The 23,173-nt window shown below is 40.6% G+C and overlaps 1 protein-coding gene across 2 annotated transcripts in view; it reads left to right on the top strand.

Annotated features, from left to right (window-relative positions):
* The first annotated feature begins 727 nt into the window (after positions 1 to 727).
* RASGRP1 (RAS guanyl releasing protein 1) overlaps positions 728 to 23,173 on the top strand; it is a 44,573-nt gene continuing 22,127 nt past the window's right edge. The window contains exons 1-4 of one of the 2 annotated variants that reach the window (XM_053381807.1): positions 728 to 1,114; positions 7,997 to 8,172; positions 21,548 to 21,658; positions 22,628 to 22,685. In XM_053381807.1, the coding sequence (XP_053237782.1) occupies positions 1,080 to 1,114; positions 7,997 to 8,172; positions 21,548 to 21,658; positions 22,628 to 22,685 (380 nt within the window). In that variant the 5' untranslated portion in view covers positions 728 to 1,079. Of the gene's footprint in view, positions 1,115 to 7,996; positions 8,173 to 21,547; positions 21,659 to 22,627; positions 22,686 to 23,173 lie in introns of those variants that run through there. The other variant, XM_053381815.1, reaches the window with a different exon arrangement.

The following is a 23,173-nucleotide window of genomic DNA, read 5'->3' as shown; positions in this document are numbered from 1 at the left end:
AGCTCATACCAATAACAAACTTAGTTGCCCATGAGTCTGTCCAAACTGCGGGAGGCAGTGGAAGACAGGAGTGCCTAGCGTGCTCTGGTCCATGGGGTCACGAAGAGTCGGACACAACTAAACGGCTAAACAACAACAAGGTGCTACTGGAAGGATTTTTTTTTATTATTTTGTTTCGACTACAGCAGACCAACACGGCTACCTACCTGTAACTAAGTATATAGACAGAAAGAGCTAAGATGCGACTCTCGCTCTCGGCCCTTTGGAGCAAAGAAATGTGAAAGTCCGATTTCAGTCTTCCAAACCCTTCTTTACCTGGGGGAAATCTCACGTATGAGCCTGCCAGTGAAGCTACTCTTAAGCAAACAGCACGGCCCGGCAGGCTGAGACAGCAGTCCTATGAAATCCCACTGAAACAAGTGCAAACGTGGGACAGGACCGCTCCGCGAGGCGCCTTTTCTTCCCAGCAAAACGGTTCGGGTAAGCGCTACACGACAGGCAGAAATTCAACCGGCGCAGCTTCCCCTCCCTCCCTCGCACCCCCCCCCCCAGGAGGGGAGAGACCTTTCTCTGCTGACCCTCTCCGCCACGTGACGCCGCTTTCGAAAGGCTGAGGGTCTCCCCATATGAGCAATAAAATATAAAAAATAAAAGGCGCCGGTCCCGCTCGAAGTCGACTGCTGTCCCAGAAAGGAGGTCCCTCGCGGGAGAGGAGAGAACGGGCTTTGAGCAGCCCTGGTCTAGCCAACCCTCACGCGCGCATGACCACCTCCGGAGACTCGCCACAGCCTCGGAACACCACTTCCTCGAGCCGGAGGGAGGAAGGGAGGGGGGAGAAGTTCTGCTTAGCCCCGGCCCCGCCCCTCCTTTCCCCTCCGGCTCCGGGCTCCAGGCTGCCTTCGACTCCGCTGCTGGGCGAGCGCAAAAGTTCGACCTTCCCCGCCAGCCTGGGCGGCACGAGGGCGCCGGAGGAGACGGGCAGCAATGCGCGCGCGGCCAGTCGGCGCTGAGCTCTGCGCGCGCGGCGCTCCGAGGGAGTCTCGAGGCGACCCGGCGGGAGGGCTGAGGTCGGCGCAGACATGGAGACCGCCAAGAGCAGGAGGAGCCCGACCCTGTAAGTGTCCCTAGAGATGCCCCGAGCTGCTTCCCTCCTTCTCTCCCCTCAGCGGCCGGCGCACGTCTCGTCTGAGTCCCGGCTTCCCTCCTTTTGTTTTTTCCGACGGGCATCTTCTTCCATCCACACGGTGGGCAGCGGGGAACAAAGACGCTTGGCAAGGCGGCGAAGCGTCGAACTTTTCCAGCTTGGGGGCGAGGAGTGCATGGAATTTATATATATCCCTTTCCCAAAGCAGCTAGACGTTTCTATAGGGATGGTGGTGAGTGAGCTGAGGGAAGCATTAAAAACAACAACCACACACTTCAATTAGAAAAGTAAAAGGAGGACCAGCTGGTTCTGTATAAGGTTGCTCCTTTAACCTTGCCAAAAAATGTGCCCCTCTGTTTCTGTGTGCCCAAATGAGCAGAGTATCAGGAGGCTTAAGTCAAGGGCTCACTTTCGTTTTCACTAATAAATATGGAACAGACAAGTAAGGCTTTAATATACCGTAATTAGATCCTGCTCATGATTCTGCACTGGGTGTCCAGGGGGCCGGTGGTCCAAAGTTTAGGCGTTGACCTTTACCGCTAGTAAAAGAGTAGCCGACTTTTGCAGGAAAATATTGGGTGGGTGGAGTCCAAGTGCTTCCCTCCTAAAACAGGTATTGACCATGGGCCGCGCATGACAGTGCTTTTCCGTCATGAACAACATTTCAGTATGACAGCGGAACGAACAAGGTGGCACCAATCTGTCCCCCAGTGGTTTCCTTAGTGGGGAGCATGGGGGAAAGAAGTTGTGGAAGTTCCCCCTTGTCTTCTAGTGCAATCCCAGGGCATAGTTGTGAAGTCAGATTTGGTGGGGCAGGGGGTGGGGGGAGCAACATTGGCAAGCTGTCTCAGAGCCTGAATCCTTCCCCCAAGGAACACAGGGAGAAATTGCTCCCTGCCACCACACAAATTGTGCAGGGTCCCCAAAACTTCTTACAAATAAATACTGTGAGCTATTTTTTCTACCACCCGGTTGTTGTTGTTTTAAAAAAATGCTTGCTGCTGCTGTTTGCTGCATTCAGAAGCATATTTGTTGTAGGACCACATAATTTTTGCAAAGGGAATTTGTAGTACAGTAAAATGAATTACAAAAAAAACCCTTTCTGAATTACACAGAAGTAAGATACTGGGGACAAACACCCATCCTTGCATGTTCTTTACCCTTCCCTCTCTTAAGGGTGGATTTACACATCTTGGCTGTGTTCAGGCATAACATTAAACCATAGTTTGGTATTACAAGAATGAACCAAAGCTTCCTACTGCTTCCTTGCAGCTGTTTCAGAAGTGTGAGCCCAAGGCTCCCTGTAGCTCATGTTAGTAATGTTAGTCCACTGTTTAGCATTATATCTTGAGTTTTAGTGGTGTTTCTGCATTTGTCTGTAACATGAATGTGAGACCTGCATTGATGAGAATATAGATTTGATTTCTGTGGTTCTGTCTCACTATTAATATTCTTAACAGGCGGCACACATAGCACCAGAAAGGCATGATATTGTGCTGTGTGGAAATGGTCAGTGCTTTTTTTCAGAGGGTACTCAAGGGTACACAGTACAGACACCTTATTTATTCAAATGTTAAAAGTATGACACTTACTGCAACAACTTCATGGTGAGTACTGGCACCTTTTTTCCAAAAAAAGAAAAAGCACTGGGTCTAACACCATCTGACCTTTTTGTGAGATGCTAAAAGAGGCTAAGTATTTTTAGGAAGACTGATAGTCATGCTTGCCAGGAGCCTGGTTTCAGATTTGTGGTCACCTGTATGCAGCATGGAAAATCTGACCATTAGCTCATTATGAAGGGCACAATGAATATTAAGTATGTTTAACAAAACTCTTGCACTTATAAAATGTGTGTTACAGATATGTACATAGTATTGCTGCTGATGCCCCAGTGTAATATATTACAGAAATCTGCCTCAATAAATAAATCACCAATCAGAGCTTTATAGGATGATAATACATCTGACCCTGCTGTTTTCTCCAAAAGGAAGTTCAAAGATGCTAGCACAACAGGCAAACAACATGAAACACCATCTAACAATAAAATGCTACAAGAAACTTGAAACAGACCTTCAGTTCAGTATTTCAGAAAATAACAGTTCAACTAAATATCAGTGCAAAATTCATGAATACAGCAACCTTTGTTTTAGCAAAAATTACACATTTATTTTTTCACTCTAGCAGCCAATATAATAAACGATTCAGATATACCCACCCTAGAACCATCAGAAACTAAGAGAAAAATGAGTCATAACTAATTAATACAATAATAGTACAGGATAAAAAGAGTCACCATATCCCAGAGCCCGCTCTTGTCAAACCTACTCTCCCATCACAGGTTAATTCAGAGGCTGAAAAGGGGAGACTGTCCATAGTACTCAAGTCAAACTGACAGACTCTTGTCTCTCCTGTGTTTGTGACTATAAACTCCAGCCTAGGGCATGATTACAAGGCCCCAGTTACACACTTCCTCCAGAATAGTGAGCAGGAAGTCTCAACCACTTGTCAGGCTTGATGTTTCAAGCAGGTCTGTTTGAGTCAGCTGTTCTCTTCAGGTACATTAAAAAGTCAGGGCAGATGACAGTCCCTTACCCCACTGTGCTGGTTGTGGCTTTATAGCTGGTGCTTGCTCACAATGACTTATGATACACTTCCTCCAGGGCAGGAACTTTCCAAGATTCATAGCATTCAGTACAAAGTAATGGGTATAAATTGCTGAAGACAATCCCTTTATTCAGACCTAGTCAATTTTATTTTTTGACCCTATGCAATTAATGTCCAGGGACAATTGAAGTGACTTCGGGGTCTACAGTCTGACTGCAATGTACCGTATTTTTCGCTCTATAACACGCACCCGACCATAACACGCACATAGTTTTTAGAGGAGGAAAATCCGTAGGCATGCCACCCGTAGGTATTCCCTCCATAACACGCACAGACATTTCCCCTTACTTTCTAGGAGGAAAAAAGTGAGTGTTATGGTGCAAAAAATACGGTAATTTTTTTCAGCCTCTTCCCTTTATTGTCAGACAGAGGGAGCTTGTGGTTAGTTTGGGTCCCTGTACTGTGTGATTAAGGGTTTGTTTGTATGTTATGTTTTAGCAGTTCACGGTTAGATGTCGCCTGGTGTTTTTTGTGCAGTGTGATTAATGTACTGCAACAAATATCACAGTGCCGTAAGACATTTTCATATATGCAAAACGTGAGCACTTACAGAGAAACCACAGGGTTTCTCTGAAGGTAATAATGGATGTAGTCGGTGCAGAGATTTCCTACTGATCTTATTTCTGAAGATGTGAGGACAGAAACTCCATGTGAGGCAGTGTTTGTAGGACAGCATATTCATTCGATTTTTACCTCATCTTTCTCTGCCAGTGGTAACTCAAAGTGGCTAACAGCATCAAAAGAAAACTAAAATTAATGCAAAACTCATTTAAAAAGTGGTTGGGTCTTGCTGGGTTAGTTCTTGTGGCTGTTAGCACTTGACTGATAAACCGTCGGAAAGGGACTGTTGGAGGAACTCCCCCCTCCCCACAAGTGAGCTTATAAAAGCCTCAATAGCTGATGAAGTGGATTGCAATTATATGATGTGAGTAAATATCTGATGAGGCGGGTGGTGGTCCATGAAATCTTATGCCACAAAACATTTTTTAGTCTTTAAGGTGCCACGAGACACTGTGCTTTTCCTGCAACATGGCTACTTCTCTGGAAATCAGTAATTGAGATGGTTCTAAGGTGGATCATCTCCATTGGCCTGTGAATCAGAAAATGCTTTGCCTAGTTTTTGCTGCCTTTTCCCAGCTGCTGAGGCTGAAATGGGATGGGGAACCTAAACTGGAATTGTCTTTGGACTGCCAACTGGGACTTTGGATGAGTGAAATGTAATTTCCTCCTTCCCACTTTGCCTGGGTGTCATAACATGATGAGAACATGAAGGTGGGCAGCGCTAATGTGCAGCATTGCTCATGGCAGCAAATAACTAATTTAGTGGGGATTTTCAGTGGGAAAATGGTAAAAGGCAAAGGATTAATTCCCACTTTAACCACACTGTGGCCCTGATTGCTTAGGACCCTGTGCAGCTGATTTTGGCTGAAAATAAAAGGGGGGAAATGACAACACCATGGGAATCCACAGTATTCAAAGATGTGTTTAAAGGAGCATGCAGATTGACTCTTAGCTAACAAGCTGTAAAAAGTAGCAGATCACCAGTTCTAGATGATATTCATCTGACAGTTCATTAGGGCAGTGGCTCCCAATTACCTAAGTACTGCTGACCCCCTGTTTTTCAAAAGCCAAGGCATGAATCACCTACTTTTGAAAGTGTTGATATATCTGTGGTAGTGTTTGGTATGTGAATGGTGCCACCATACCCTCCAATGTGTCCCAGTGCAAAACTGGGCTGTGTGTCTTCCGGGCCACACTCCAATGCAAGTCCCGTGACCTGTGCAAGAGCACGGCACCCAGAAACCTGCGTTTTGGGGCTCCACAATCTCACGCAAGGCACACCTCTGGCCATGATCTTGCATGTTTTTGGCCACTGTGCTCTCGCAAAACGGAATGTCCAAGACAGTTGACGGGTATGTGCCATGGACCCTCTGTCCTAACAGTCTTAGGCCTCTACAGATATGTATATATATAAAAACCTCAATGGATGTTCGTCTTGGCAGAGCATTCTTCAAAATGTGGGGTGGCCCTACATTTTTAAAAGTTCAGAAACAAACATCCATTATTAACTTTAGAGTGCTTCTACAAAAAGGGAGGGACACGGGTGGTGCTGTGGGTTAAACCACAGAGCCTAGGACTTGCCAATCAGTAGGTCGGCAGTTTGAATCCCCGCGACAGGGTGAGCTCCGGTTGCTCGGTCCCTGCTCCTGCCAACCTAGCAGTTCGAAAGCACGTCAAAGTGCAAGTAGATAAATAGGTACCGCTCTGGCGGAAAGGTAAACAGCGTTTCTGTGCACTGTTCTGGTTTGCCAGAAGCGCTTAGTCATGCTGGCCACATGACCCCGATGCTGTACGCCGACTCCCTCAGCCAATAAAGCAAGATGGGCACTGCAACCCCAGAGTCGGCCACGACTGGACCTAATGGTCAAGGGTCCCTTTACCTTTACAAAAAGGGAACAGATTTTGCCCCGCCCTGCAACAGTGTTCCCAAGTAGTGCGCTTTACGTATTTTCCACAGAAGTGAATGGCAGCTATTCATTTGGAGAGAAGGTGAAGCATTGTATCTAAGTTCACTATAGAGCTCAAGGCTGAATTTGGTCATGCTAGGTCATGGCTGGGGCAGGACCCTATCTGAACTCCTGGAGAGCTTCTGCCTATCACTGTGGACAGTAATGAGCTTGATGGACCAGTCTGATGCAGTGTAAAGGCAGCTTCCTGTTCTCTGGATGCATGTGCTACCCTAATGGATGTGCACATTCTACTCCATTTTGAACATAATGAGAACTGTTAAGAATAGGTCTCCTGTCTATTTGCATAGTTTCACCTTGGTTCTCTGGCTATTTCAGAGTATGAAAAAGGAGAAGGAACCCATAAACTGTATTTTCTGTATATCATTACATTTTAAAAATAAAAAAGTAACACAACTATGAAGGAAAAGTATATTGTACCAGAAATGGTATGGGCATTAGCTTAATCAAGTTATTAAGATAGCCGTGGATTTTTGCACTGTTTTACTAGGCTATTTAAAGGTTTGTGCTAAGGAGCAGGAGGGTGAATTAATTTTTGTAAACCAGCCTGGGAATGCACTTGTATGATGGTATAAAAATACATAAAATAAATCTTCTTTCAAAAATGATAAGGTGTAAGCTGATGCAAAATTACTGATAGCTAAGGAGTCAAAGCAGAAATTGGCATCATCAGTTGAGTCACGAAGGTTGAGGATATAGTTCATTTACAATGCCTTTCTAAGTTTTATGGGGAGATGCATCCGATCCATGTGACAGAAATGATCAAATCTCTATGAAATGTATCAAAATAATGGGTCTATTCCAAAATAACCTGGAACACTTGTTTTGAACCCCACAGAATGGGGAGGGGAGGAAGCATCTTTTGGGTACGGAAACTGGAAGGTTGAAGCTGCTGGCAGGAAAAAGGTTCAAGCACTTCCTCACTCTTCCAGATACCCATCTCTCAAAATGTCTTTCTCTTGCTGAGCAACTAGCTTCCAAAGTGGCTGTAGAAGTATTATGGGTTTCAGGAGCTGCTTGTTTAGTCCTTGCAAAAAGTGGTTGTGGGGGAGGCCAGAGAAGTTCTAGTGTCCAGAATTCAGACGGAGGACCAGAGCTTGTTACTTTATGGATGTTCTCAAGCTGTCTTTTTGTTTGTTTGTTTGTTTTTGTTTGTTTGTAATAGAAATAAGCATGCAGTTTCCCAGAATTCTGCAGTCTTGTATTTACAAAATGTGCCACAGAAGCTGGACATTTATTTGATTTTTTTTCCATATAGTGGGATGTATTTTTTTGCTGCCTTGTTTTATTTGGATGAATTGAATTGGCGGTGCAAGGTGTGGTTGTTAGTTTGTTTGCTGTTTCTCATGTATGCTTTAAAAAAAAGTAATGGATAAAATGTCTTCACAATAATGAAGAGGTCTGTGTGCTGTGAGAGCCACACGTGGCTCTTAGAATACATGGAGCAATGAGTACATTTGTAGAAGGGAATGTCTTCTACAAAACAGGGAACCTTATTTGATGCATTTTCTAGGTGGGAGGGGAATGTTTGAATAGCCCGATTCCTGTGAGCTTAATAGTCAAGCGTCTTCTTTTTCAACATGCTGTAGAGACTGTTGTTAAATTTCTCACTTAAGTGTTGGTGCTCTCACATGTAATTCTTCTATTTTTCCCCCTTTAGGAAAGCTTCACAAGGATGCAGCATTGATCCAAAGGCAGCTGTTGAGCTGGAGGAGATTTGTTGCTCCCATTCAGATCTTGCCAGAACTGCTGAGTTCAACATAACAATGTCTTTGGGTCACTTAGCCAAGGGAGCCAGCCTAGATGACCTTATTGATACTTGTATTCATTCTTTCGGTGAGTTGAGTGATCTGTCTTTAACTATTTTCAGACTGTATCTCTGTAGCATTTTGGGTCCTTCGTTTTGCAGTGTGTTAGATATAATCAGGTGCAAGTACATTCATCACTGCTCTTACACTTGAGTCTCTGCATATGTTGTTATGTGAGTATAACTCTGTGTGTGTCCAGAATGTTTATCAGTGTTAAGTGCTGTCCTTGCAGAAAGAACAAGTGTGGCAGTTATAATCTTTGTGGAATTATTAAATCCCCTCCCCCTGTCCACACTTCTGAATAAATATTAGACACATGGAAATGCATGTAGACTGTTGCAGAACTCAGTTGAAATTTTAAAATCTGGGTATTGTTTCATGCTATCTTTTGGGAAAACTTGCATCTTAGCTAAATGAATGGTTGCAGGGGGGGATACTGCTGTTTATCACCAAAGGGAAATAACAGCTTTCTTATAAAAGAGGATGATATGAAGTAAAAAAGCTCAGTGGTATAGCTTTTACTTAGCATATGAATTATTCACTCCCCCCTTTTGCTGACAGAATACCTTTGAACAAATTTAGCATCATGCAACTGAATCCTATGGCTTTTACTCAGAAGTAAGTCCTATTGAGTTCAGTGGGGCTTACTCCCAAGTAACTGTACCTAGGACTGCAGTCTTAGATGCTTAAAATTTTACTGTTTCCCACCAGCTTCTTTCTTAGCTTTGTTGTCATTTATGTTCATAAAATACACGTGAACAAAAGCCATTAAATGATAAATGTTAGAATTCTGATAAGGTTTTTTTTGAGGGGGTGGGGATAGTTCCAACACTATTGTTTATATTTGTAGTTCTGATGTTTTTTACGCTGTGCTTTGAATAATTTGTACCAAGCAGTTCATTCATGCCGCATGAATTGGCATAGATTGTGATTTAGTGTTATCAACATACAGTTGAAGGTGTGCATTATTCCAGCTGTAGGTAAATAAAATGTGGTTTTGTCTCTATATGTAGGAGGGAAGGAATAAATGATGCACTGCTTATCAAGTGCAAATGACTGGCCAAGCCATCTGAATTTTTGTTCATATGCATGTGCCATAATACACATTGATAGCTTTCTTTCCAGTAAATGATTTAGAGAAGCTGAATAGGCTTAGCACTTAGCACTCTACCTTCCTGAATCATGCTCCAAACAATGACTAATCCTCTCAGCCCTTCTAGAGGAAAGTCATGCACATTATTTAGTTTCGACAAAGCATTTACAAAGCAAAATGCATATTGGGTGAAGAACTCATGCTATGGAACCTACAGTAATCATTTTTTGCACCCTGTTCTTGGTTTCCATAGTATCATATTTAGTTCATTGTAATGCATATGCTTGATTCCTCTGGGTTCCAGTGTTTTGGGGCCTGGGGACACATTTGGAAATCTAAAAATCACGAAATTCCCATTTCACAGAAGAAAAACCAGAGATGTTTAGACACCACCATGCACAACAGGCAAAACACCCACAACCTCCAAAACAAAACGAAACAAAAAACCACAGGCAATTATCCTTCTTCAAACACCCCCCCCCAGTAAAACCAAGGCAAGCCACACACCTCTGGAAAAAACAACAACAGAAAAAATTTCTGGGAGAACCACCTCCAACCAAAAATCAGGAAAACCTCCCCCAACAGCCAAAGAAATAAAGTGGACAGAACACCCACATGGGACCCAGAGGCAATCTGGGAAAAGGGAGATATGAGGGTGTGGGGGCTGGATGCCTCACTTAGCAGCACAGCATTACCCAAGGGATTAAAACACACACACACTTAAAAAATAAGAAATGGAAGGTTCAGGGACTCTGTGTTGGGGACCCTAGCTTTATCCACTAAAAACTTATGCTTTCACAGCTACTTAAGCGAATGGTCCACAATAACACAGTCTGTTCACCTCTTTCTTGCAAGCGTGTTAAATGTATCAAATGCAAACCATCATTTAGGGTTTTGCCTTAAGGTATGTTCACATTACCACTTACTACATCTGGTGTGCTTCCATCCGCTAATTTTTGAAGCCACATTCGCAAGACGTTAGCCACAACCAATAGCAAACCTGTAGCTTATTGATAAATACTGCTGCTCCATGTATTCTTTCTGAAACCAGCTTCAGTGTGTATGGAAACTGGATGCTGCGTAACTGATAGTGTGAACATACCCTTAACAGTTGTTGCGCCAGTAGAGCACATAAACGCTTAATGAAAGGAATTACAGGGGCAAAGAAACAAGAAGGCCATGTGTATCAGGTGAAGACATCTCCGCCCCTCTCTGATGCGAACAACTCTGTGCAAATGCGACTTGAAACTTGAGTTTCAAGCTGCTAATTTGAACATGGAAGTAGGTAGGTTATATTGAGTTCAGTGTAACTTTTCTCCAAGCAAATATGCTAGCAATTTCAGCCTAAGTTGTATTTCTGTGCATTTAGGTTTGAGTAAAAGTGAATAGAAATGGGCTATGGAACGGAACTGCTTTAAATATGTTCTAGTAATGCTCTGAGGGAAACAGCAAGCAGGGATTACAAATTCTTTGTACTAAGGCTATTAAAACTTGATGCATTTTCATTTCTATTTGCTGTCAGGAGTCTGTGGGTGTCTTGCCTAAATTATAGTCATATGCAGACATAACCTTTTCCAAGGTTCAACTTAGTTTGAGTTTTGGGGACTGGACTACAGAAAACCAAAATTTCTTAATTGAAATGACAATTAAGAACATTGTCTGTTCCATAGATAGTGAAAGATTTAATGCTATTTAAAACTGATTTAATGCTATTTTAAGAATGTGCATTGTGTTAAGTCTCTTGGGAGTTCCTAGCACTTTTGAAACATCATGAATTGAAGGTGGTACAGCCAGATAAGCAGCTTTAAGGAAGTTTCTTGTTTATTTTTGAAGGTGTAAACATTGCATTGGAGATAGCGATAAGGGAGAAATTCAACCCAGTTTGCATTTAAACATGAACTTTTAAAATCTGCACTTTTTGAAACAACATGCAAACCAAAACACATTTCTTTGAATTTTGCAATTCAGTTCATCAGCCAAGTAATGTGTACAAAGAAAGCACATACTATGGTAAAGCATATATAAATTCATATATTAGTGAAAACAACAATAAAATACATTATATTTGAGGACATTGCTTTGCAAAAATGTGCATATTTGGAGCAATTGCATGCAATTATTAAGGAAAATTTTGGATAAATTTGCACTGAAATGTTGTTGGATTTTCATGAGGACTTAAAAAAAAAGTTGCAAGCCTATGTGGAAATGTGGAGAACTGGGGGAAAAAAAAGATAAACTGAAATTGACATATTCACCCAACCCTAGTTGGAGATCAGCAGAAGTGAAGGGAATAAAGGATCCTGCTCTCCTGCCTCAAATAGAAGAAGTGATACGTCTTAAGTTAATAAAAGCAGTAGTCAGTGTAGTTGCTCTGTTGGTGTCAGTAACTTGCAATTATTGCAGTGAAGACCCTTAACTCTTAAAATATACAAAGGTTTTGATTTCAAAAATCTGTAATTGTGTTTCATTTTCTAATATAAAACTTTGTTGATTTTCCACAAATTATAAACATAACAATATTTCATTTTGTTGAAGTATAAAAAGGTTTGAACTGTGGTCGGGAGGGCAAATGGTTAGGATTTCCCGTTGAAATACAAACTCATTGTCGTTTAGACCAAAACTTGGCTGCCTTATAGAGGCAAACCCTATAACGTGGATAGATATTGCTTTGTGGAAATCTTGTCTTGGCACTTAAAATGAGTCCTGAGCTTACGCTTCCTGACAGTAATTCTGTCTAGGGTTGTTGTTTTTTTGTCAGGGGCAGAATTCTTGGACTCCCCCCCCCCCCCCAGTATTGCATTTGCTGTCCAAATCTGAAAATAGTACAAATGTGATTTGTGAAGACAATTGTATTAAATTGTAACTATTGTGTTGGGATTGAGCTGGGAGACTAACATGTAGACCATGATGAAAACACAGGAATCTCAGATTTTCATTATAAATGGAGAAATTGCTTGTCTCTCATAACATAAAAACTAAAAAACAGGAGGTTACTGTTACATGTTTTTAAATGGCTCAGTAATGAGGTTTGCTTCTCTTAGCAGGGCATTGTCCTTCGGGTCTCCATGGCAATACCTATTTGGCATTGCTGCTCTGCAGTTTTTGTAGCTAGGGAAAGGTTGCTGGGTCTTTCAGCAACACCCATGTAATTGAAGTAGAGCAAGGACTTGGCAGAAGGCAAACCAGCTCCCTACAAGGTTAACCTTAGTTAAAGTGGCAGGTGGTAGAAGGGACTGGATGTCTCTGCGTAGGGTGGTCTTTGTGTAAGGTGGGTCATGGACGACAAAGATACCTGTGTGTGAATATACCACAGACAGGTGACTTTGTCGTCCAAAGTACCGTACAATTGCCTCTCTAGCTAGTTTCTTGTTTCTAATGTATTTAAATAATTTGTTATTGTTGGGCATAGTGTTTTAAATAATGTGCTCCTTGAATTCTTTAGTTTGCATTCCTTATTGTCTGCTTGCACTGCTTTTGCCAAAGGTTGCATTCCTTTTTGTTCTCATTTGGACAAGACATACATTTTCTGAAGGAAGCTGCCTTGTCCCTAATAGCTTCCTTGACTCTAGTCATTAGCCATGCTGGCATTCTCTTGGTCTTGTTGGCACCTTTCCTAATCTGTGTTATTGTTGTAATTTTGAATAACCAACAAGCATTCTGGAGAGATTTGATTTCCCCTTTCAACTTCCTTTTTACCAATCCCACATTTTTTAGAAGTGCGTTCATGTTGAATTTTCTTAACAGTTGTCTCTGCTTGCATGTACCGGTATGGTGAATTTTGGGGAGGTGACTATAGCGCTAGCAATCAGTTCAGCAACGTTACATGTTGCACCAGGTCCTCAACACCACTTAAGATTAATCCCAGCACAACCTTTTTTGTTGTGGCTGGGCCATGCATGTACCCAGTCTGTACGAGGATAATTGAAGTCACTCATTACTACATCATTTTGCCCTGTGAATACCTGTGGAGTTCATCCTACATCTCAAGATGAGCATTTTGGCCAGGCATGTGGCAGTACATTCCCAGTACTAAATTACTCATGGGACCCATTAGTGCCATCCCCAATGATTCTGTGTAGGTGTATTCCCTTTTTGAGATTGTTGAACTCTGTGCCCTCTTTGATGTAAAAAAAGACAGCACATCCAGTGTGCTCCATCCCTGACCTTTCAGTAGAGTTGGATTCAGAGATAACAATACCTTATCATTGACGTCCGGTTCACAAAGTTTCCATTGTGCACACTATATTTGATCTGAGCTTTAAAACCAACCACTCCAGCTTGCCCACTGTTTCTCAGCGGCTTCTAGCATATAAGCATCTGTGCATAGTATCTCTTTCCAAATGTCCCTGGCATGGGTGTTCTACCTTACGCCACTTTAGCCTCTTTGAATTGCTATCATTCTTTTTGTTAAAATAATTTGTATACCGCCTTTCATTTCAGGAAGAAATACTAAGGCAGTTTGCATCCTCCTGCACTGTCATTGCTTAGTTGTACCCTTCTCCCATGTGGAAAAGCATAAACATTTTCATTCACGTCCCTGAGAGATGATTGATCCCATACTGAATATTCCCCATCTCTTCACATCAGCTTTCCCTTAACAATCAATTTATAAGCTTGCTCTGCCACCTCCCCACCCCCACCCCCCATTTTAAATGCCAACAGTGAGGCCCTGTCCCATTTCTACAGGCCCTGCTTTCCTTGGTGTCTAATAAATCCAAACCCAACCTCCCAATGCCACCATCTTATCCTCGCATTGAGACTTCTCACCCTTGCCTGCCTAGATGGCCCCACTCATGTAAAGGTTAGCATTTCAAGGAAATTATCTCGAACCTATCAACACTATCTTTCTACCTGAATTTTGCTTCCAGGGCTGCATGTCTACATTTCCCCGTTTCTTGAGTTACTTTATTTGGATGCTTGGGATTTGTTAGGTCAAAGAGAGAAGGGGCAGACTAGACTCCTCAGCCTGTTGCCAAACTGACAACTCTCTGACTCACTTGTTCCCTTGACACTTTGTGGCTGGGGTCAAGAGACTTCATCAGCTAGGGTTCCCCTCTTAAATTCAGAATCACTGTCGCTTGCTCCATTTAGATTTTCAAGATATATTCATAACTGGCAGGTCTTTTTAAAACAGTACTGCATGTTTCAACCATCATTCCTCTGCCAAAAAAAAGTATTTTTGAATTCTTGACCTAGGCCTTTATTTTGCTGGTAGAACAGGGTTTCTCATCAGGCTGGGTCTATACTTGCTCCCCGTGATTTCAGAGACTTGAAATATAGTATCAGCATGGTTTATTTTTCACTTTAAAATGCATCTTAAATTATTTAATACATTTTAAAAAACAAAACAAAACAAAAAACCCCAGTCTTTGGTCTTTTATCTTTAAGGATAAACAAGACCATTATACCTTTTGTCATAGTACTTCAGATTACCTAATAAACTGCTATAGTTTTAACTATTCAACATGGAAATACAGGAATATAATTAATTAAATGTATTTGCAAGAGTGAAAATGTATCCATTTCCCAATAAACAGCTGCAATTTAATTTCATTCATACAGACCCCTAACAAATTGCAAAAATAAGTCAACGTAGTTTGTGTTATATAACTTTGGACTTAATATAGGAACAAATTATTTACCTTCTGCTTCTTTTATCTTTCAATAAATATCATATCTGTCTTCTAAATATGTACGTATATTAAAGCATCTTTGCCCTGAACCGTACATCTTGGATTTTATTCCCCTCAAATGTTCGGATGTTAAGATTTACTGTTTTGTATTAAAATGAGATTAATCTTTGTGCCATTAACTCATCCTAGTGTAATTGTGGCATAAAAGCTTTTATGTTGCTTGGCAACTGAAATGAAGTTAATAGGGAAGTAATCACATTACAGGAACAGAAGACTTGTTTAGAGCCCTTTAGAATGCTAATTTGCTAACTAGAGCTGATTGTGTTTAACTAATGTAAAACAGCTATCTATAAATATGAACGTTCAGCCTTAATTGTTTTAAAAACAGTGTAAAATGGTGAGCAACTTCATTGGCAATGATCTGTAACTGCTAACATTTACCAAAGAATTAATATCATATAGTCAATGAAAACTGCTGGGGTAAAAATTGTGATTTCCAGTGTTTTGAATTTTTTGGATGGAAAGTATTTTTTACTGTACAAAGTATATTTGTCAGTTTATTGTTCAGATAAATATAGTCAAACTGCCCTTCCATACCGCAGACACAATGTGATGAAGCAACCCACCAAAAATATCAAAAAGGAGGGGAAGGAGACAAAATAGCAATCTCTCCCCCCCCCAAACATGCTGCTCCAAATTTATTTTATTTATTTTTTAAATTTGTTTACTACTCTGAAGATCAAAGGGCATTTCACAACATAAAAATACAGAATGAGAACACAAAATACATAATAAAACAAAAACAAACCAATACCCCCCACCCCCACCCCCCACGTTTAAAAGACCATAGAATGGTCATTTAGCCAAAGGCCTGGTTATAGAGAAATGTTTTTGCCTGCTACCTAAAGATATGTAATGAAGGCGTCCTAGGGAGAGAATTCTACAAATGGGGAGCCACCACAGGAAAGGCTCGTTCTCGTGTTACCACTCTCTGGGCCTCTTATGGAAGGGGCACATGAAGGAGGACCTCTGGCCTTGGCCTATAATGCTGTAATTCTTGGGACCAGGATACTTCAGGAATTGTGGCTTCCGGTATGAACCTGCCTAAGATTTGTGTTTGGTATCTGAGGCTATCCTTCCTGTCTCTTTGCTGACGGAATTATGGTTTGTGGCAAGAGGGGGCTTTTTAGTTGTGGCACCTAAACCGTAGAACAATCTTCCAAGGGAAGCTTGTCCGTCTGCTCCCTTCTTACCAGTTTTATGGAGACTTTTTGTTGTTGTTGCTTGCACATGAATTATGCCTCTTCTTTTGCTATGTGTTTGTGTTTTTAGGGTTATGACTATATTTTTATTTGTCTTATGGTGTATTTACTTTGTTTTGTAAACCTCCTTGGGTGTGCTTGTCATAGGAAGGTGGAGGTGAAAGGCTAATAAGAGACTAATAAAAGCAAAGTTATAATTATAGTTGTACCACTCTTTAAACAACTGCCCACATTAACACACGATGGTGTTCATTATTAAATCTAAGCAGGTCTTGACCTGGTCAGTTACAGAATGGAAGACATCCTTGGAACTTTTCAATAGAAGGGCAGGCTAAAAGTGTACTCAGCGCCATTTAAAATGTATAACTAATGCTATTTCAGAAACTTCTTGGGGAGTACAAATGCTAATCAAATGCAGGTTTTGACGTAGTGGACTATGTAGTTTCTGACATAGTGGACTATGGATCTTGCCACAGAATAACTGCATTTCAAAGGGGAGAAAAATCTGCTGCAAAGCATTATTTGGAGATGTAACAGTTCACTGTCTTTTTATGTTTCTCTTTTAATTTTATTTCTACATACTGCTAAAGTTTTTTAGCTGAAAAGCAAGATATGTCTTATATGGCTAACATATTTCAGAAAGTGAACATCTGGACAGAAAAGTTGTTGAGCTTTTTTTAAACAAAATTGAAAAGAAATTGGACATTTTTGAGGAAAATCTGCAAAAACAACACTGCTGACATTGGTTGCCATATGTCCGGATTTTCCTGGACATTTAGCCGGTTTCCGCCCTGACACTGCTTTCGGTTACAGTATTCCAGGTATGTCTGGAAAATTCCAGATGTATGGCAACCCTATGTCTTACTAAACCTGCAGACCCTAAGCATGCTCAACTTGAAATTACCGTAAGTTATGTGGAAACCACCAGAGCATCTAAGTGAACATGGTTAGGGTGGGTTGGGTCATATATCTTGATTTCTGTTGTCCCTGAAATCTGAAGTGTGCCCATGTTTCTTGTTTCAGTACTAGTTATAACAGGGATGGAGAATGTGTGGCCTTCCAGATGCTCTTGGACTATCAGTTTCCATGATCCCTGACAATTGACCATTCTGACTAGGGCTAATGGGGGTTAAAGTCCAACAGCATACTAGCTGTTTTTACAATATATTTGTAAATTGCCTTGAAACACCTGTAAAAGTTGATTCATAGATTATTACACAAATAAACATCTGTGGGGCCACAGACTCACATGTCAGGGTAAACTAACCCACTGAAAGCATTTGAAGCTAGCACAAAATGTTAGAATGTAGAGTTATTTATTATTATTATTATTATTTGTTAAATTTGTATACAACCCTTCATCCGAAGATCCCAGGGTGGTTCAAAGCAGAAAATGCGAGAAAATAATACAGTGAACCAATTCAACTGTCAGTTTAAGAAGAATTTGGCCTGTGTGATAACCATTGCTAGCTATCCTCACAGTAGACGCATTAAAATTAATGGACTTAAGTGCATTGATTTCAGTGGGTCTACTGTGAGTATGAATTACACACACACACATATGTAGGAAACACGAATGCAGCCATATTGTTTATAGCATGTGAGCAAATGATTTCTGAAACTGAGAAAGCACTGAATATTGATAATGAGCAGCATTTCCAAGATAATTCTATTTTTATAATGCGGCATTATTTTATTTGCAAAGTAGCCATAACTAAACTATACCACGTTTTAAAACAGGTTCCTAATGCAAAATGTGGTAATTCTAACAACACGCTTCTACCGCATTTAACATTTACTTAGAGGGTTTCTTCCCAGCAGGGTGTGTGGTTTTACTGACAGGTATGCAAGCGGAAATTAGAGTGAAGAAATGAGAGTGAGTCTCATAAAGCTTAAAGTGTTCAACTTGTTAAGGCTAAGATAAACTGAACAAGCTTCAAGTGCATATTGAAACTGTGCGGAAGTTGACTTAAAAAAATACTGTTTGCTAGTTGTGCTCTTCTAATGCTTTCGTTAATACAGCGTGTGTAGCTCCTGCATGAGAATGTATGAAAAATCCAAGATTTAGAATATAGCATAGATGTTGTTCTGTCTACTTTTGAGTAAAGAACTTATGAGCTGCTACAGTTTGGGGTATACCTAGCATATATCCAGCATTTGGGACCTGTAGTCAGTTTTTAACTCCCCAGATCTTAGTGGATTTAATGCAAACCATACCCAGTTGCTTCACTGAACACTGTAATAGGAGGTTCAGCTTTGAAGAAACCTTGGGTCTACTTTTAGCCTATATAACTGAAGGGCACCAACAGGAGCAATCCTGAACCAACTATACTGGTGGCTGTTAGTATCTGGACCCAGTTAAAGGAGCTGGTTCTTACTTTCCAAGCCCTTCCTAAGCCTGGGGTCAGTGTATCTTTGAACATCTGCTTGTATGAATCCACTTGCCTTTTAAAATAATCTTTGAGATCTCCAACTTCCTTTCCAAGAGGTAAAGTTGTCAAGAGAAGTGGGGGCAGGGCTTTCTCTGTAGTTGTCCTAACTCTGTGGAATGGCCTCTCCCCAAAGGCTCAACACTCACTCTTCTTCATAGTTTCTTTGGGTTTTCATAATTTTGTTGTTTTTTTTAGAACACTGATAAAACTCATAATTTGTTTAATGCTTTGAAGTAATTGTATTAAGTGATGTTGTTACCCACCAAGAGTTATTATTGAAGTAATACATGTCACATGAAAATGAGGGTAAACTTCATTGTGTTGCTGATTCTATTTAAGGGTTTTGTGATTTTTATGATGAATTATATTTTGGTGCTATATTATTTTTTGGTGTGCTGCTTTGTTTTAGTTATGTATGTATTCTCTACCTGGGACCTTTGGGATTGCAAATGTTCTAAATACACACACACACACACACACACACACACACACACACACAAAGAGAATGTTATATATAAACATGTGCACAACTGCACACACATGCATTACATAGATATATATTAATATAACTGTTTCCTCCTAGAACTATGTGCGGGTTGCTTTTCCATTTCTTTTCTTATCCTTTCCTTAATTATTTATTATTATGGAGTCACCTAGCAAACCCTGTCAGCAGAAATTGGCTTGGGGGTTCAGGAGAACCACCATAACTGTGGCGAGGGGAAGAGAGATTGTTTTGTCTTGTAAGCCGATATACTTGCACAGGCAGACCATTCAACATCACATGATGCTGAATTCCTGTGGGTTCCTTAGAAAAATACAGGGGAAATCCAAGGATTCCTAGTCCCCAAATACCTTTAAAGCTAAAATGGACTGGAAACAACAAAGGAAGGGAAAACCATGTTTTGATTGCCTGGCTATAGAAAAAGAAACACAATTTAAAGCAGCTTCTGGGAACTTTGATTTTTATCGGAGCAGTGGTGCTGGCAGAGAAGGGTTGTCATCCTTCCTTCCATACAGTTTTCCTAACCTGCTCCTCCCTCCCCCTTTGTTTTATCCTCGCCACAATCCTGTGAGGTAGGTTAGGGTCAGAGAGAGTGACTGACTCAAAGTGACTCACTGAGCTTCATGGCTGATTGGGGTCTGCTCCAGTCAAAACCAGAGCTCTTAGAGATAGTTTTAAAGTAACAGAGAAGGATATCCCACATTATTACTATATTCATCTAAAGTATTGCTTCAAAAGTATATAATTCTGCTTTATTGCCTTTTATTCACATCTAGCAACATTTTAAAAGATGTTAGAGCATGTATTTACCTTGTTTCAGGGGAATATATTGTGTATTAAACAAGCAAGGAGCTTATGTTTCTACTCAAACCAGCAAGTGTCTTTAAGAATTGAATGAAATTGCAATACTGTATTTGGCCAAATGCCACAGAACCGTAGGCGGTTATCAACACTTGCAATGTAAGCCTTGGCTTCAATGTAAGTACTAGGGAAAATAGTTCACACCAGTACGCCCTGCAGCAAAATGAGTGTTAATGTTTAGCAAGTACTTTCACTAGCATTAAAAAGTGTCATTTGTCACTTTGTTTAGATAATTGATTCAGTCCTGTTCTTGGATTTACTTCCCTGTAAGCCTGAGTGGCAATTTAGTCTAACTGAAGATCTGTCTGTATATAATCTAAGATATTCTTTTGGGAACCAAGATAAACCCATCTTAAGTGCTTTGTTGGAGAGTAGGCCTTGCACTTGTTACTTTTCAGGTACTGTACCTCGGTTTAAGAACAGCCCTGTTTACAAACTATTCGGTATAAGAACTCTGCAAAACTGGAAGTAGTTAGCGAACTTTACCTTGGTCTACAAACGGAAGCCAAATGGTGGAAGGGCACCGGTTTAAGAAAGGCTTTGGTTTAGAATGGACTTCTGGAATGGATTAAGTCCGTAAACCGAGATACCACTGTAGTTTTAAGGAAGAATGCAAATTCACATGAAGGGCTTCCAGAGCCCTTGAATGTGCCTGATGACACTTACCTGCTTGTAAAAAACACTATTCCTGCAATGCCACATTTCTTTAATCAAACTGTAGATGGGGAACCAAGAGAGTAAACTATCAATAAGGTCCCAAAAATGAAGAACATGGATGGAACACTTTCCTTTCTCTGGTTTGGAATACCCTCCCTGCCCAATATCTGAGCTTCGACACAGAAAGGAGGGGGTGGGGTTGGTGAATCACGAACCTGCACCCATGAAATCCTCAGCTGGGCTCCAAGAGACTTAGGTCCTCCACTTAAGTTCACTTCCCAGTCTTTTGAGCACCCAGTCCAGCTTTCCTCCATTTTTCCCCCATGACATAGAACTGAAATGTCACACACATCTTGTGAAATTTCCTAGACAGAGAGATCTCTGGGAAGTTTCACAATGCCTAAACCAAGTTGGAAAGGGGCACCACCGCACTGTCAGCTGGTCCTTGACCAATATGGGGCCTGAGTCATCTTGCTACATGATGTAGCCTATTTTGTGTATTGCATTTTCACAGACTTGGCTTGGTTGGTTGTAATTATTCATTGGTTGTAATGGTTGGTGGTAATTTTGTTTTATTGTATTCCGATATCTTGTAAAGCTATATACAAACTGGATACTTGAATTTTGTTCATTTGTTTTTTAGTTATATTTTGAATCATTATAGGGTGACAGTGTGTTTTGTTGTTGTTTACTTTGCCATTTCTGTGGGTTTTATACCTCCTTGAGTACATTAATGTAAAAAGGTGCTCTTCTAATGAAAAAGGAAAGGCAATGGAGCCCACAGTTAGGTGCAGAAGACTGCACCCCAGTGTTTCGTCTGATGACCATACAACCCCTTGCTTAGTAAGCTATCCCTGCCATAGAAGGGTCTATGAACAGGCCAAGCTGGAAGCTAGAAAATCTAGTACAGACTGTGTTGAACTTCCCCCCCATGTTCCTAATAACACTGAATTGCTCTTTCAGATTCAGAAGGAAACCTGCTTAAAAACTCCCAACTGCTGAAGGTAACACTGAGCATGCACCGGCTTATTATCTCCTCCACTGAGATGCTGCGAAAACTTATTGATCTATATCCTTTTAAACATTTGCAATTATTTCATTAATTCCTAATATAGAAGCTATGGTATCATTTGGGGAATGGGCATTCCTAACAGCAAATTCTTTAATGAACATGAATCAGGTCCTTAGAATTTTCTTGGTCTTAGTTCCTATATACTACATTCATCACACCCACCCCCCACCCCTCTGGAGCCTATTACTTAGATGTAACACAGTTTGGACTTACATGAAAAATTGCATTAAAATGTTTATTTTTAAGAGTAATTTCTCTCAAAATACTGGAAGGACAGCACTGGAACACTTGGGAAGAGCAAAAGCTAGTAATTCCAATCAACACATTATTTTGGGAGGTGCATATGAGCTTGGTTTCATACTATAGTATGCAAAGTTCCAGTATAAGGCACCTTCCTATGGCTACAAGAATATAATCACTGGAACCTTCTTGGTTGACAACCCTTGGGTATCACTGCTCACCTGTTAACTTCAAACCAACCAAATGAATATATAGCTAGCAAAATCAAATTTTGCAAATATAGACCATTTTAACTGAAGGATATGTAGAGGTACTAGCTGATTTTATCTACATATTGACCTGGTTTATGCGTAACTTTAAACCATAGTTACACGAAACTGTGCTTTAACTATGAATGTACAGCATACTGATGAAATCACGGGTGCTTTGCTCCTCCCCTGTCGCCGCTGCATTGCCACAAATTAAATTATTATCTGACTTAGCATTACATCACAGCCAGGCTCTCTCGAAACAAACCATAAACTGTAAACAAAGGTTTGGTTTACAGTGATATGTGGATGAGGCCATTAGTATCTTTTATTCTTTTGCTAAAGTATTGGCTGCTCTGCTCTTTTTTTAAAAAAAACTGTTAACAATTTAGCTGTAATATTAGTATTTTCAGATGGGTTTTATGAACTTCCTTCTTTTCTATAGGCTTTTGTCATATTTTCCTTAGCAATTTATTACATATCTGGATGCTCTGGAAAATAATTCTTCTGTGCTTTGTTATAAAATATGTTACCTTGTAAGGTAAGAACATCTTTTTTTTAAACAGATGGTCTATTAAATGAAACTTGTGATGATTTTTTTTCTTTTTTGGTATTGATCAAGTGTTTTTTTTAAAGAAGGGAAGTATTTGTTAGGTCATCATGAATATTTTTAGGGCAATAAAAGCAGACATTTATTGTGCAGTTGTTTATCGGTTATGAAAGATCAAAGCATGATTATTCATCTACTCAAGCAAACTGCAGCCTTAAGGCCCCAGGTGAATCTTGGCTTATTTTGGTCCTAAATATGGTCTGGGAAGAGAAAATAAATATTTATGTGCTGGTGGTGACATCTTTGATGACAAGATGTCACCAAAGATGCAGCATTTACGAACTTAGAATTTGTAAAATGTTTTTACACCCTAATATCCATGGACAGATTTTCACTCTTGCAATATAGCTTTGCCAGTCTCCTACACTGAACTAAAATCCTGAGGGCTGAGGAACATTTGGGAATAACATTGTGGGGGT

Source organism: Podarcis raffonei, chromosome 1, assembly GCF_027172205.1.
Source record: "Podarcis raffonei isolate rPodRaf1 chromosome 1, rPodRaf1.pri, whole genome shotgun sequence".
NCBI classification, from domain to species: domain Eukaryota; kingdom Metazoa; phylum Chordata; class Lepidosauria; order Squamata; family Lacertidae; genus Podarcis; species Podarcis raffonei.
The sequence above is the reverse complement of the archived record's forward strand: the minus strand, read 5'-3'. Positions and strand labels throughout refer to the sequence as shown.